The sequence below is a fragment of the Lynx rufus genome, unplaced genomic scaffold (genome assembly GCF_022079265.1).
Source record: "Lynx rufus isolate CCGP_SWC_20201006 ecotype Redwood Valley unplaced genomic scaffold, mLynRuf1.p SCAF_10, whole genome shotgun sequence".
Taxonomy (NCBI): domain Eukaryota; kingdom Metazoa; phylum Chordata; class Mammalia; order Carnivora; family Felidae; genus Lynx; species Lynx rufus.
The window spans coordinates 29,110,279-29,126,939 of NW_025814824.1; the positions used below are offsets into that span (position 1 = coordinate 29,110,279).

The 16,661-nt window shown below is 40.9% G+C and overlaps 1 protein-coding gene across 1 annotated transcript in view; it reads right to left on the reverse strand.

The window, feature by feature from the left end:
* FANCC (FA complementation group C) overlaps positions 1 to 16,661 on the reverse strand; it is a 265,910-nt gene that overhangs the window by 21,680 nt on the left and 227,569 nt on the right. Inside the window, exons 10-13 of the mRNA XM_047103066.1 lie at positions 14,344 to 14,396; positions 12,971 to 13,070; positions 4,725 to 4,800; positions 2,113 to 2,194 (exon numbers count right to left, since the gene is read on the reverse strand). Of these exons, the coding sequence (XP_046959022.1) occupies positions 2,113 to 2,194; positions 4,725 to 4,800; positions 12,971 to 13,070; positions 14,344 to 14,396 (311 nt within the window). The remainder of the gene's footprint in view (positions 1 to 2,112; positions 2,195 to 4,724; positions 4,801 to 12,970; positions 13,071 to 14,343; positions 14,397 to 16,661) is intronic.

The window sequence follows — 16,661 nt, forward strand, 5'->3', positions numbered from 1 at the left end:
GCCTGTACAGCTGGGCTGCTGTGAAGAGGGGGCCTCCCAGCCCTGAGGCAGCCACCCAGGTAGCTCCAGAGCAAGAAATGAGGGGGCTCCCTGGGGTCCAGATGGAGACGAGGAAGGGATGCAGACAAAAACATATGTTATTTCCTTTCTGACAAAACACAAGGTCTGGCCAGTATTTTGGCAATGATGAACTTTGAACGGGCTGCATACTGTATATTCTTTCCTGTCATGTATGGGAAGCTGAAAAGTTAGAAGCTTTTATGAAGCTATCCTTTTGCCATGCTGGGAATGGACAGGCACACTGGTTATTTAAAAGATAGACTCTGTTCAAGGAAAGGACCTATTAATATGCACAGTGACAGTGTCAGCAGCTTAACATCTCCCCTGGGGAAAATGGAGTGGGACTGGCCTAAGATGAGAACTTCTCTTCTGAACTGGGGAGGTTCCTGGAACAGGAGAGCTCTGGGCCCCTCTTGGTTGGATCTGGGTCTGCCATGTCTGTTCTGAGAGCAAGTGATTAAATGTTTTAACACCTAGCTTGTGGAACAGTGGAGAGAAGAAGAAAGGGGAGTGAGTATTAATCTTACTTGTCCCACAAGAGGAAGAACTGGTGCTCTGTGGGCCACATTAGCGGTCTGCTGGGTTATGATGGCTGAAAAGTCAGGAATGGGTTCCACAGAGGATCTTCCCTACAGACCTCACTATTAAGCTGAGCAGCAGGGCTCTCTCACACTCCCTGGACAGGGGCTACAGGGCCTGCCTTGCAGAAATGGGCCGGGTTCTTTTTCCTCTTTTCTACCAGTAACTGAGCATGTGAGGCAGTCCTAGTGGCTGGCTAAGAAAGCACCGGAACCTGTTCACTGGCCCCTCCCTGCAGGTGGACCCAGAAATCTAGTTAAGGCAGATCTAAGTTAGGTAAGAGTCCCATGAGGCTTTGCGTTGAGGTCCTGCTCTTCACCAGAGACAACCTGAAAGCATGCACATGGGACTGACAGGTGTTACAGGCCATTACCATGCTGATACTCTGAACCCCACTTGTCTGCCAGTTCTTTTTGTCTCCTTTATTGGTAAGAATCTTGAGTGCGGGGTGGTGAGTAACCGGCACCAAATGTGCATCAGTGATCATGAACATAAGGAGCACCAACCGTAATATGTGATGGCTCAGCGAGCAGATTACAGAGAATTTCAAGAGGGAATAGTGGCAAAAGGAACAAATAGAGACGGTCTTAGTAAGTTAGTACAGACAACAAATAAAATATTTGTACTCTAAAAAAAAAAGTAAATCAAGAGGAAGGTGCAGGGTGTTATGTCACAAAGAAGTTAGTAAAGCCTAAATGGGATTGCTTTTAGGAAAATTAACGCATGAGAGTACTTAATATCATGTTAGAAACTAATTTATGTTAGAATATAATTCTAATTTTAGACAAATATCAATTTAAAATTTTTTTTTAAAGTTTATTTTTGACAGGGAGAGAGAGACAGAACATCAGTCGGGGAGAGGCAGAGAGAGGGACACAGAATCCAAAGCAGGCTCCAGGCTCTGAGCTGTCAGCACAGCGCACGATGCAGGGCTCCAACTCATGGACCACGAGATCATGACCTGAGCCAAAGTCAGACGCTCAACCCACTGAGCCACCCAGGCGCCCCTAAACAAATATTTATTAAAAAGAGGAGGAAAAAGGGACATTTTACCCTAGTGTGCAGGAGAAGTTTAGAATTTCCTTCCCTAGAGAGCACAGAGGAAGGGAGAAGACCAAGGGGCCCAGAGAGCACGGTCCTCTGCATGGCTGGGGGCGGCGGCAGCATGCGGGCTCTGCTGTTTTCCTAGGGTCTGCTCTTCTTCTCGTTATGCTTGTACATCTCAAGATCCAATACCAATACTACTCAGGACAGTTTCTATACAAGGTATTTACATATGCACTGCTGCTGAGCTGCTCAGAGTGACACACGTGCAGCTCTGTGCTTCTTCCACTTCTCACTCAGCAAGGTGCTTACCTGTTTGGGCGTGGTCACAGACCAGTAATGCCTTCCCCTTGGCCCTCCTCAAACAGATGATAAGGATCAAGAGAAACCACTGTGAGATGGACCTAGGCGTCATTAGGATTTGCTTACCCATGAGTCTGGTCTTCAACTATTTCTCTGAGCATTTCAGAAATATGTTTCAGTGGCTGGTGCCACAGTTTTTGTGGGATATCTGTGGGTGGAGAGACAAACCAGAGGGAGCTGAAGAAAAGTCAAACCTATTAGGATCGTCTGCAGCTAAGACCAAAAGAGCTTTGGAAAAAGGCTGTATTTTTCCTGGCCCATGGGACCCATACCACTGGTCTCCCGCTGTTCCCAGCCAGCATCCATCCCTTAGGCCTGGGAAGATCCTCAGTGTTACACAGAACTAAACTTCAAAGGCTCTTTAACTCAGGTACACAGAAGTAGACAAACTCCATAAGCAGCCCACTCTAGGACTGAAAATGTTACGTTGCAGATACCTCACGTTTTTTCTTTTCTACCCAACCCCTCACTCCTTATCACTGACAATTTGTGATTTCAAAGTACATGGAGATGGTAATAAAAGTCAACAAGGAACTAAGGATAGGCTGCTCAATTGTTTTTCTATGACTGTGCTGAATTCAGAATATGATTACAGGTTTATAGGGAAGAATGGGCCAGAAAAATAATACATGGGTATCATGTGAACAAATGTCTTTTCTTAGTTTTTCTGGTTTCATAATTATCCCAAGGTTTTAGATACACACGTATCTGCAGTTCTAAGTAATATCTGAAAAAGTTACCACATATCCATACAGTGATAGATTCTATAATTAAATACACGAGAAGATAATGTAAGTGATAAGGCAGCCACTGTAACTACCCCGTAAGTGTTACAGATGAAAAGATCATCTTTCCCTCCTCTGAATGCCCATTACTCTTGATTTGTAGCCTTTGAAAGCATTTTTCATTTTCTTCTTTGTATTAATTATTTAGATACTTATTTCATGTGCCTCCACTTGTAGCTCTTGGATAGTCAGGACTTGTAAGTGATCTATCTTTTACGCCCCACAGGACTTTACTTTTATGTCCCACAGGGCCCCAAATCAATTTCTGATGAATAGAAGATTCTACTATTAAAAAATACTTCAATTTGTGAATTAAACATTCATTTTTTCCAAAAAGAATAAATAGGCTGAAAAGTAGCATAGGAGCAACTTCTGCTTAAATTTACTTATTTATTTTTGGACACAAATCTAAGACCATCACACAAAGGAAAAGGTAAATAGGTGAGTTCCATGCCCAAGGTACCCCCTTAGTCTTGTGTTTATAGGTTTCCCAACTTACAAAATAATAACTCCAATATTTCTTCTGGAGCTCATAGGCTGACCTCAGGCTTCTCTAATCTGACCTAAGCTGTAAAGTGTACTTCTAGAAAGAGAAATTTGTTATCCAAGTTTTCCCACTGTGTTCCCACAGGTTAAATTTCACCAAACTGTTGATCAGAGGTCCCAGCAGCCTCACTACCACCTCCACCACTAGCATCTGAGAGGACAGTGTCAGATGGGTCATTCTGGGTAAAAACCTACATCTTTTAGAAAAACAAAGAGAAGGGGTGCCTGAGTGGCTCAGTCAGTTGAGCGTCCGACTCTGGATTTCAGGTCAAGTCATGATCCTGGGGTTGTGGGATCGAGCCCCACATCGGGCTCCAAGCTGAAGACTAAAGCCTGCTTAAGATTCTTTCTCTCTCTGCCCCTCTCCCTGCTTGCTCTCTCTCTAAAATAAAATAAAATAAAATAAAATAAAATAAAATAAAATAAAATAAATATTTAAAGGGAAATGAAGAGGAATTTGAATTTTGTAAAATACTCTGAAACTTGAAATACTCTTGTAAAATACTCTTGAAACTTTTCTCAAATGAATCAATCTACTCAGGAAAAAGGCAAGTAAAAATGGCATGAAAAAGGAAATATCACTGGCTCTTTCCCTCTTTCCTTCCACAGTTAAAATGCCTTCTTCTCTGGCACAGAGCCAGTGCTGTGTCAGTGCTGTCTTTCCTTCAGATTCTAGGCTTTAGTGGAAGGGGAAGGACACCTTTATTCTCTATGCCTGAAATGTTTCCTAAACACAAGTTCTCAGACATGTTAACAGACCAATGCCAGTTGGATTAAAGATGGGATCATCAATTTCCCAACTGGATGTGGCCAATGGAAGGCTGGCAAATGAGACCAGAGAAGGCCATGATTTAATACACTTACTGAATTCTTTCAAAAGTCTTTTTCCCTTGGCTTGGTTAGGAGAAATTTCCCCTAAATTTCCTTGGCTTTGTTCATCGTTTTATCTTTTCTTCTGTAACAAGGGGCACAGAGCGGAAAGAATGAAATACAAATAAATGTACTGTTCTAACCTACCTCAGCCAAGTCTTAGCCTGTTCTTGGCATTCAGGTGGATCTAGCTGGCACCAGCATAAGCCTGGGTTATCCTGAGCAGGCTATCAAAACCTAACAAGAGGACATTTTTTTTTTTCTTTCTTTTGGTAAGTAATGGTAAGTGGGAAGTCCAGCAAATTCTCATATCAAAATCCCACAGATGTGAGACCCTGGGAGCTTAAAAGGATGTTAGAGATGACTGATTCCATCTCCCTTGTTTTACAGAGAAGGAACTGGTAGGGAAGGGTTATGATTTGTCAGCCCTCTTTCTCAGAAATTATTTTAATATAGGCAGAATCAACTTTCACATACCTTTTGGGTGTTGAAGCAGCACCATAACAAGAGATGGAGAAGCATAAGGAAAGTAGGTCTTGAGTGTAAACTTCAGCTACAATAATTCAAAACCAAATGAATGTTAGGGTTGAAAGGGGTATTAAGAAAGAACAAAATCTTGGGGCGCCTGGGTGGCGCAGTCGGTTAAGCGTCCGACTTCAGCCAGGTCACGATCTCGCGGTCCCTGAGTTCGAGCCCCGCGTCAGGCTCTGGGCTGATGGCTCAGAGCCTGGAGCCTGTTTCCGATTCTGTGTCTCCCTCTCTCTCTGCCCCTCCCCCGTTCATGCTCTGTCTCTCTCTGTCCCAAAAATAAATAAACGTTGAAAAAAAAAATTAAAAAAAAAAAAAAAAAAAAGAACAAAATCTTGCATCATCTGCCCCAAAATGACTGCTTAGTACTAACATGGTCAGAATGTTTTCTTAAACATTTATTTAAAAAAAATTTTTTTTCCGGGGCGCCTGGGTGGCGCAGTCGGTTAAGCGTCCGACTTCAGTCAGGTCACGATCTCGCACTCCGTGAGTTCGAGCCCCGCGTCAGGCTCTGGGCTGATGGCTCAGAGCCTGTTTCTGATTCTGTGTCTCCCTCTCTCTCTGCACCTCCCCGGTTCATGCTCTGTCTCTCTCTGTCCCAAAAATAAATAAACGTTGAAAAAAAAAATTTTTTTTTCCAATAAACTTGTAAATATGTTCTAGAAAAATGAACCTTTTTGAAATCACCTTCTGGAGCTTAAGAAAAATAGGAGTTATCCTCCTGATGTCTTCACAGCAGGTCTTTACCTCAAATGAACCAGATTATGCACATAAATCCATTTAAGTGAGAGTTTCCAAGGCAGTTGTGATATTAGATATTCCAGCATGATTTTTTAACAACAAAAATAAGCATGAAACAACAATGGTGCTCGCTATAGTTTGAGGGCCAAAGTACTATAGTTATTTACGCCTTCAGAAGGCACAGAGGCTTTGAAGTACTTTGTAAGAAACTGAGGGAAAATCTAGAAACAGTGAAGTGCATAGGCTTTGATGAGTTTTGGTAAATCTGTAAATCCATGTGACCATCACCCCAGTCAAAATAGAGAACATTTCTATCACCCCAAAAAGTTCCTTTGTGGTCCCACCACTCCCTGGCAACCAATACTGTGATTTCCACAAAAGAGATTTGTTTTGCTTATTCTTGGATTTCATATGAATAGAATCATAGAGTATGTATTCTTTTGTGTCTGGTTTGGCTCAAACTTTTTTTTTTTTTTTTTTAAGATTCATCCATGTTAATGTGCATAAGTAGTTCATTCTTTTTTTATTGTTGACATAATCATTGTATGAATATACCATAATGTTTATTCATTCTCCTATTGATGGGTACCTGGGTTGTTTCCAGTGCGGGGTTATTATGAATAAAGCTGCAAATTAACATTCATATTTATGTCTTTTTGTGGACATGTGCTTTTTCTTGGGTAAATACCACAGGAATGGAATTACTGGATCATGGAGTACACGCTGTTTAACTTTATAAGAAACTGCCATGTAGTTTTCTAGAACGGCTTGTACCATCTCACACCCCTACCAGCAATTTATGAGAATTCCAGTTGCTCCACACACTGCAAACATTTGATATTTTCAATCTTACTAACTTCAGCTATTCCAGTGGGTATGAACTGTCACCACTTTATGGGTTTACTATGCATTTACTTGATGGCAAATGATGTAGAACAATTTTCATGTGTTTATTGCCAACTTATATATGTTTTTTGAAGTGTGTATTCATCTCTTTTGTCCATTTCACAAAACTGAGTTGTTTCTTAGGGACTAAGAGATTTTTATTCTGCACACAAATTCTCTGTCAAATATATGTATTAAAATAATTTCTTGGGGAGCCTGGATGGCTCAGTCGGTTGGGTGTCCAACTTCAGCTCGGGTCATGATCTCAGAGTTTGTGAGTTTGAGCCCCAGGTCAAACTCACTGCTGTCAGCCTGTCAGTGCAGAGCTGGCTTCAGATCCTCTGTCCCCCTCTCACTACCCCTCCCCCACTCACGTGCTCACGTGCGCTCTCTCTCTCTCAAAAATAAACATTAAAAAAAAAAAAGAAAAGAATTTCTCTCAGTTAGTGGCTTGCCTCTTCACTTTCTTAACAATGTCTATCAGAGAACAGAAGATTTTAATTCTGATGAAATCTATAATTTACCCATTTTTTTTGGATGGTTTGTGCTCTTTTTGCATCCCTCCTAAGAAATCTTAGATTGTTCCAATATAAAAAAGATACTCTCCTATGTTTTCTCCTAGGAGCTTTATAGTTTTAGCATTTACGCTGAAGTCCATGATCCATCCACCTCAAATTAATTTTTGTGTTGGTGAGTTAAGAGGTTCATTTTTTTCTCATTTAGATAATTGGCTGTTTCAGCACAACTATTCAAAACTTTCCCTATTGAATTGCCTTGGTGTCACTCTCAAAGATCAATTTACTACACACACACACACACACACACACACACACACACACATACACACGTATAAACTTTGTATGGATATATCTCTCTGGACTTTTCAGTTCCACCAATCTATCCTTTTGCCAATACCTCACTGTCTTGTAGCTTAAAGTCTTGAAATCAGGTAGTGTGAGTCCTCTGATTTTGCTCTTTTCTTTCTTTTTTTTTATTGCATTTGTTTTTCAAAGTTGTTCCGTTGTTCTGGAATTATATGGGTTCTCTCCTTACATATTCAAGTTTCTTTAAGCAATGTTTTATAGTTTGCAATGTAGAGGTCTTATGCATCTGTCATTAAATTTACTTCTTAGTATTTTACAGGTCACTGTGCATTTGTCTTTCTCTTCTTACTTCTGTCAATTTTTGCTTCATGTATTTTGAAACTGTTATTAAGCACATATCCATCGTTAATTGGTATTTCTCCTGATGACCTGACCATTCTGTGGCATTAGAAAACGTCCCTCTCTGTCTCTGGTCATACCCCTTGTTGTGAAGTCTATGCCACTGGCTGCTAGTAGTGCCATCCAGCTTATTATTTGCACAACCTAGCTCTCCTTTCTTTTACTTCAATCCACGATTTTACCATTAGAATGAGTCTCTTGAAAATAACATACAGTTGGATCTTGGTTTTTATCTACTCTGACATCTGCACCTTTGTACTAGCATATTTAGCTAATTTTTATTTAATTTTTGCCATTAACATACTGTTAGTATGTTTGCGTTTAAGTCTATCTTTTGACGTTAGTTTTCTTCTTTTGATGTTAGTCCTTTTTGTTTTGTTTTGTTTTTGTTTTTGTTCCTCTGGCAGCTCAGGGCCCTGTCTGTTGACACCTCAAGTCAATCAGATTGTGCCTTCAGTTCCGGGCACCCCTGGCCCCACACAACCCCCTCCCACTCCTCACATGAGCAACCTAAGGAGACAGTTAATAGAGACCCCAATGTGGTTTCCTTTTTCAAAGCTTAAATCTCCTGTAGTTTCCATCTGCTTTTTTGGTTGTTCTCTAGTACCTTCAAATAGTTTTTAAATATATCTTGATCAGACTCTATAATTTTTTTTTGGAAATTTAGTCTAATACATTATCAGACTCGGCCACTGCTGGAACCAGAACCTGAAGTGATTTGCTGTTTGTACTGAGCCATTTTGCAAGTTTACAAAAAAGTGGTTTGTCGTGGCAACACTAGTTCAACTGGGCACATTGACGGAGCTGCACCGCACTCATCAAATACGACAGGCGCGAGGAAGGGACAAAAAGAGAATAAGAAGGACTGAAGATAAACATTTCTGACAATGGGAAAGAACGTGGATGAAGGGGATTTCTCACGAACTGCTGGGGGGAGTATAAACTGACACAACCACATCTGAAAACAATTTGGCACCATCTACAGAAGCTGAATCTTCGCATACCTAATAACCAGCACTTCCACTCCTAAACATATCCCAGAATGTCCAGAACGACACCATTTCTAAAGGAAAACAAAATCTGGATGCTTACTACCACTTTCCCAACAAAGTATTACGTGGCACCACCCCACCATGGCCACACACAACACAGAGTGATCACAGGGAGTGGAAAAAGCAAGATTCAAAAGACTGCATACAGTATACTATTCTTGTTTGTTGTTTGTTTTCTCAAGTGCAAAAAAGCAAAGAAAGCATGGTTTGGGAAATCATATATATGTGATCATACTATTTTCAGAAAAAGCAAAGGAATGACAGACATAAATTCAAAACATTTATGGCTAAAGTGGAGGAGAAAGGCAGGGCTATAAAACAGAGATGGGCTACATGGATACATATTAAGTTGTTATTACCAGTCCAGGTCTTGTTTGGATATTGGATTCATATTCATTTTATTAAGAATAAATACATGAATGAATGAATAAAACACAGAAATGAAAGAGCGTTACGCATGGATCACACAGGACACAGGGTGTTATGCATCAAGGATTATGACTAATCTAAAATGGGCACTTGAGAAGGCAGGGGATCAGTGATGAGAAACGGCCATCAATTAAAAAGGCAGACAATTAGGAACAGCCCTAGAAAGGGAAGTGATATAATATACGTATATGAAGCCCTGTGCAAAGGTAAGAGGTTATTGCCCTCTTATTCTGAGTCCAAAGTCACGGCAGTGAATTCTTTTTTTTGATCTCTGCCCTGCTTTCCACTGGGACTCAGTATGTGCCCCTCCACACCACTAAACCCATGTACCCTGAGCAGGGTAATACTCTAAATGAAAAGCAACAGAGAAGAGAAAAAGCAAGAGAGGAGAGGAGAGGAGAGGAGAGGAGAGGAGAGGAGAGGAGAGGAGAGGCGAGGAAAGGAAAACAGAAAAGCAACAGAAACAGAGGAAATAATCTTAGAATTTGTATGGAACCACAAAAGACCTTGAATAGCCAAAGCAATCTTGAGAAAGAACAAAGCTGGAGTCAGCATACTCTCTGATTTCAAACTTTATTACAAACCTACAGTAATCAAAACAGTATAGTACTGGCATAAAAACAGACCCACAGATCAATAGAACAGAATAGAGCCCAGAAATAAACCCACACATATATGGTCAAGGAGCCAAGAATATACAAAGGGGAAAGGACAGTCTCTTTAATAAATGGTGCTGGGAACACTGGATTGCCACATGCAAAAGAATGAAACTGGGCCACTATCTTAACAACATATACAAAAACTAAACTCAAAATGGATTAGAAACTGGAATGTTAGGACCTGGAACCATAAAGCTCCTAGAAGAAAACACAGGTGGTAAGTTCCTCAACAATGGTCTTGGCGATGACTTTTGGTTCTGACTCCACAAAAACAAAGAGAACAAAAGAAAAACTAAGTAAGTGAACTACATCAAACTAAAAAAACTTCTGCACAGGGGAGCCTGGGTGGCTCAGTCAGTTGAGCGTTCGACTCTTGACTTTGGCTCAGGTTATAATCTCACAGTTTGTGGAATTGAGCTCCGTGTAGGGCTCTGTGTTGACAGTGCTGAGCCTGTTTGGGATTCTCTCTCTTCCTCTCTCTCTGTCCCTTCTCCTACTCACACATGTGCATTCTCTCTAAATAAATAAATAAACTTAAAGAAAAACCAAACTTCTGTGCAGCAAAGGAAATCACCAACAGAATGAAAAGGCAACCTACTAAATGGGAGAAAATATTTGCAAATCATATATCTGATCAGAGGTTAATATCCAAAATATATAAAGAATTCATAAAATTCAATAGCAAAAAAAAACACCCCAATCTGATCAAAAAATGGGCAGAAGATATGAATAGACATTTTTCCAAAGAAGGCATACAGGTGGCCAACAAGTACATGAAAGGGTGTTCAGCATCACTAATCATCAGGGAAATGCAAATCGAAACCACCATGAGCTATCACCTCACACCTGTTAGAGTGGCTATTTTCAAAAAGACAAGCTGGGAAGGATGTGGAGAAAATGGAACCCTTGTGCACTGTTAGTGAAAATGTAAACTGGTGTAGCCACTGTGGAAAACAGTATGGAGGTTCCTCAAAAAATCAGAAATACCATATGATCCAATAATCCCACTACTAGGTATCTACCCAGGAAAAATGAAAACATAAATTCAAAAAGGTATCTGCACCCCCCACATTCACTGTAGCATTGTTTACAACAGCAAAGACATGAAAACAACCTAAGTGTCCACGGACGGATGAATGGATAAAGAAAATGTGTTCTACACAGCCTTAAAAAAAAAAAAGTGCTATCTTGCCATTTGTAACATGGATAGAACTTGAGAACTTATTTCATTACTAAATGAAATAAGTCAGATGGAGAAAGATAAATACCATATAATCTCACTTACATGTAGAATAAAAAAAACAAAACAGAGCAATACACCACTTGAGCTCACAGATACAGAGAACAGATTGGTGGTTGCCAGAGGCAGGCTGGGGAGTGGGCGAAATGGATGAAGGTGATCAAAAGGTATAAACCTCTAGTTAGCAAATAAGTAAGTCTTGGGGCTGTAATGTATGGTATGGTATACAGTTAATAATACTGTATTGCATATTGAAATGCTGCTAAGAGAGTATATCTTAATAGTTCTCATCACAAGAAGTTTTGTAACTCTAGTTACAGATGTTAACTGGACTTATTGTGATCATTTCACAATATATATAAATATCAAATCATTATGTTGTACACCTGAAACTAGTATTTGTTAATCATACCTCAATAAAAAAAAAGACTAAAAAAAATAAGAACAAACAAATCAATTAAGGGGTGCCTGGATGGGTCAGTCAGGTAAGCATATGACTCATGATCTTGTGGTCATGAGATGGAGTCCTGCATCAGGTTCTGTGTTTACAGTGCAGAGCCTGCTTAGGATTCTCTCTCTCCCTCTCTCTCTGCCCCTACTCCTCTCTCCGCTTACCCGTGCACTCTCTCCCTCAAAATAAATAAGTAAACATTAAAAAAAATAATAATTTTAACAAATTAATTAAAAGCAACTGTAACTCTAGTCCAAATCCACAGTGCCCAAGGCCAACAGTCAGGAGCAAGGCTGATAAGAAAAACACCCTTAAGCTAATGCTTTAACCAGTGTCATCTGCCCTAACCTAGGTGTCTTCAGGACTCAAAGGGGCAGGTTTTTTAGAGGTTGGTTCCTAACTGGGAATACAGAGAATGTATAGGGAGGATAAAAGATGTTTATAGTTATGCCTCAAAATAGGTGTGAGGGCCAACAAGTGCTTTTCAGCAGAGCTCTCCTCCCAAATTCTAGGCTGGGTATTGAAATGCGGTTTGCTACAGTCTAGTTAACCTCTCTAGGGAAAAAGGATGAGAGAAAATCATAAATATTTATGATTGTCTTAAAAAGTAGAACATCTGCTAAAACCTGAGAGATTTCTTTGGTGTAGGGATGTGTGGGATTGCAGCAGGGCCAAGCATCGCACAGCACTGCTCTCCTATGTGAGGCTGTAGAAAGCCACCACGAGGGGACCATGGCCCACCTCCTGGGGAGCTGCAATGGACCCCACACACAGTAAAGGTCAGTTAAAATATCCCAAAGCGAAAGCTCTGGTAGAAATGCTTCCTGTTTCACAAGGTCCCTCTAGTCGGTCACTGGCCCTTGGCAGCAGCTGCCTGGTGTCTGCTGAGGGGGCCCTGCAGTACAAGCCTTCCTGCAGCCCCCCACGCGTGGCTTCTTACTGACTGTGACCACCTCACACCTCTTGGTCATTGTCATTCCTAGCTGCTTCTCTATAATCATTCAAATCTCTCCTCGTCATTCTCACTGGCTCCTTTCTCTCCTGGAACCCAGTTCACATTTGGGTTCCTCCCAGGCAGGGAAACTCTGATGATTAAGAATGTCCAGCACTGCTCTGTACTCTGTGGCATTTCCTTCTTAGCACATACTACATACACTACTGCTGGCCTGACAAGGGCAGAGTCCCGCTCAGCAGAGAGCATACAACACAGGGCCTGGAAAATGCGTCCTCCAGGGTGGCACATGCTGGCACGCCAGTTTTCTTACACAACAGTAGATAAATGCTTCTGGGTACCAGGGCGCAGGGCAGACAAGAACTATCTGGATTCATTTTCAATTAAAATGGTTTTACCTTTGCTGGGGCATTCATTTGGAAGCTTTCTTCATAAGCAAAACAGTCTATCAAAATCACTAAAAATTAAGTGCTCCTTTCTGGTGATTAGCCAGATACTCTTAACAGCCTCCCCCCCCCCCCCCCCGCTTGGGGGAAATGACTAATATGTGCAATATAACAAACCTGCTTGTTTTGTTTTTCCAGAGCTTCCACAAAGCACCATGTAAACACTTGAATAGCGGCTAGTACTTCTGGGGCTCCATCGGTTTCCAGGAGTGCATACCTGAGCAATGCAAAGCCAGATTACACACGTTTAATGATTAATCTGGCAAACATGTGACTCTGAACTGTAAAAGGGAAGAGTGGAAACATTTTTTGTGTGTGCCATAAGCTTCAGCAGTATCCTAGCTCATTAGATTTCGGTCCTTGTGCGTCACTCCTTTCCGAAATACTTTCTTTAAAGTAGCAATCTGCAAAGCTTCCTTGCTTGGTTTTTAAATTATGAAGCACTGCATATCCCTTCCATATAGGCCTGAGTGCTCTCTAGAAGTATTTGTACACTGTATGCCCAGGCATGCAAAATCAACAGACCGTTTTCTTTTTCAAGTGGAGAAAGAGTTCCAAGGGGGTAAACTGTCAGGGTCAAATCTACCCAGTAAACGGTGGAAGAATCTGTGTGTATCTGGATTGGTTTCTGCGCATTTTCACACAACTAACTTTATATTGAAACAAAAGAAATCAACTCAAACCTTGCCCGCTTTAAACTAAAAACCGCATTGTGACTTATTCCTATGCTCATTTAGCTTGAAGCTGGTATGTTTCAAGACCAACTTAAGGGCTGCTGTAAAAATTCCTTTCCCCAGGGTTACTGTCTGCCCTGGAGGTTCTACTGGTGAATGCCAAGGGGGACGGGGTGGGGGAGGGTGAGTACCAGGGCTGCACCTGTACCCACAAAAGAGGACAGAAACCCTCTCTGGGTAACAAGCTCCCACTAACTGCCAGCCATGGTATCCACTGCCTGGTATCCACTGGGCTCTCACCTCTCATCATCTATAAATCCAACGTACTTCCCAAGAAGTACTCACATTTGCAAAATTCATGTGTCAGAGGATAACACGCATAGTTGATTTTGCCTTTCAGAAGAGCTCTCTTAAGAATTGCCTTACTTATTTTTCTTGGTTTTTCTTAGCTTTAAAATCTTTTAAAAAGATTGGTCAGCCCTCATGTGGTGAAGGGAGTACACTGCTACACTTTATTTTGAGCTGAGAAAAATCCTACATGAATATTTAATGATTTAATATTGAATTCAATTCTGCCTTTCTACCATTACTAGAATTTTAAATTGTTAAAAAAAAGAAAGTTATCTTAATTCTTAGGCATTGGCTTTTAAATATACACTAGGCATTTGGGTTTTACCAAATAGCTTGGATGGGTAAGACAGAATCAGAAACTAACTTCCCCATGGTATAGCCAGAGACTACCACAAATTCTTTTATTCATATTTGGAAACTGAGCATTTCTAGGCCAATTATTAGCAGAAATAGCACACCATTTACCTGAACATTTCATCAACAATTCTGAATATGGCAGGGTAGCAGGCTGCTTCAGGCTGTAAAAGAGACCAAAAGTAAAATATCAGAAGCATTTCATTGATAACATAATGACTGGTTATTATCGGGGAGATGAGTTGTCTAGAACTGCTAGTGTCTAGAAAATGGGCATATTTCTTTGGGTTAGAAAAAAAAATCCAAGTGCATGGAGCAAATGGGTTCTCTTGAGGCAAAGAGATCATGGACAAGCTTTATTTCCTCGTTATACTCCTGTACGTTCCACATTTTCCACAATAAGCCCATACGATCCAAAAAAAGAGTCAATAAGTATCATGGGAAAGTAAGTATCATGGTCAATAAGTATCATGGGAAATTTACAAATGCCTTTCACCAGCATGTTGTAGTGAAGGCAGAGCTTGTGTGCGTTGCCAGTTTTACACAAAGTGCCCATGGACCTGACCACCTCCCATGGCCTAGAAGTGCCTCAAGGTCAGGTCTGGGCCTGCTATCTTTTCATTCCTCCTTACTGAGCAGTGACAACATAGTAATTGACGATTATTAGTAAGGAAAGCAGGGACTACCACCATCCGGAACTATATATGAATTTAGTGGGGTGCCTGGGTGGCTCAGTCAGTTGAGCGTCTAACTTCAGTTCAGGTCACGATCTCACAGTCCATGGGTTCGAGCCATGCGTTGGGCTCTGTGCTGACAGCTCAGAGCCTGGAGCCTGTTTCACATTCTGTGTCTCCCTCTCTCTCTGCCCCTGCCCTGCTCACATTCTGTCTCTCAAAAATAAATAAAACAAAAAAAAAAATTAAAAAGAAAAGAATTTAGCAGCTTCTATTATTTACAATGGAAAAGGGGTTAATGAACACAAAATATAGATACCATCATCTTGAACAAGGGAAGTGATCTAATTTATTCTATGAATATTTTTGTGATGGTTCTGATGGTTCAAGCCTGCAGAAGTTGACCCACCATAGCTTAGGTAGGGCTTTAATGGACCTGACTCAGGTTCCCTGTCTTTTCAGCCAGAGCTCAAAGCATGAGAGTTAGCCAGACGAAAAATGCCATTTGTGAAACAAACACATATTTTACAGTAGCATCCAAATGTGACTGGATTAAGGAATTTGAGTCATACTGCACTTGATATGACCAGCTTTGGCAAACATTTTTTCAAAGCCCCCTCAACAAAAAAAGAAGAAAGGATATGCTTTGCCTCTCAAGTTTTCCGGACCACGCTGAAGAAAGAGTGGAACCTATCTCCACAGATTTTCTTTTCTACTCTCTGGTTTGAGCTGGGCATTTTGAGTTGTAACATTGAACGTGTGCCATCTAGTGTTCATACACCGTCACTACAGCCTGCCACAGAAGGCTCCAGGCAAGAGCACCACCACTTAATTAAAATGATGGGATAACTTCCTTTTAATTATTGGAAGAGAGAGATTTGTGATTTGTAAGTTACAAATCTCTACTCTCTAGGTAGAGTAACCCATGCTCCCTCATCCTTCACTGATGTGAATTTTTATCTAAAAGAGACCAACTAAAAATTCTCATAGGTAAAATCATTATGTACTCAAATAATCTGGCAGGGCCACAGTTCAACAGAAGAGATGCAAGTTATTTCTTGGCTTTGATCTCAGGCAAGTCTGTTAATCTCCTGGAGTCTCAGACCCACTGTAAATAATAACAGTTATGAACAGGTCACTGGATAAATGCCCAGAAAATACCATAAAAGTTTCTACGTATTCATAATGGAAAAATCAAACAAGAAGGGAAAAGCACACTGTATGTCTTTTTTTTAAAATGTTTATTTATTTTTGAGAGAGAGAGAGAGAGAGCGAGCGAGCGAGTGGGGGAGGTGCAGAGAGAGAGGGAGACACAGAATCTGAAGCAGGCTCCATGTTCTGAGCTCTCAGCACAGAGCCTGATGTGGGGCTCAAACTCACGAACCATGAGATCATGACCTGGACTGAAGTCGGATGCTTAACCAACTGAACCACCCAGGCACCCCAGCACACTGTATGTCTTAAAGTGATTCATCAAATTCGCCAAAAATTTTTCAAACTTTCGTAGATGGACAATATGCCTCTTAAGTGTTTAAGACCAAATACTGTCAAATGCCCACAGGCAGACAGATACACAGAGCCTGAAAATGCACTGATAGAAAACCAAAACTAGAAATGGTAAACAGAACCATTCCTTTGGAGAATGGTCTAACGAATCTAGAGCCACTCTATACATTTGATGCTAGTAAAAAATCATTCAACACTGATCACAGATTTCTAAATGGCAAAGGAGAGGATGATCCACTGTGTAGAACA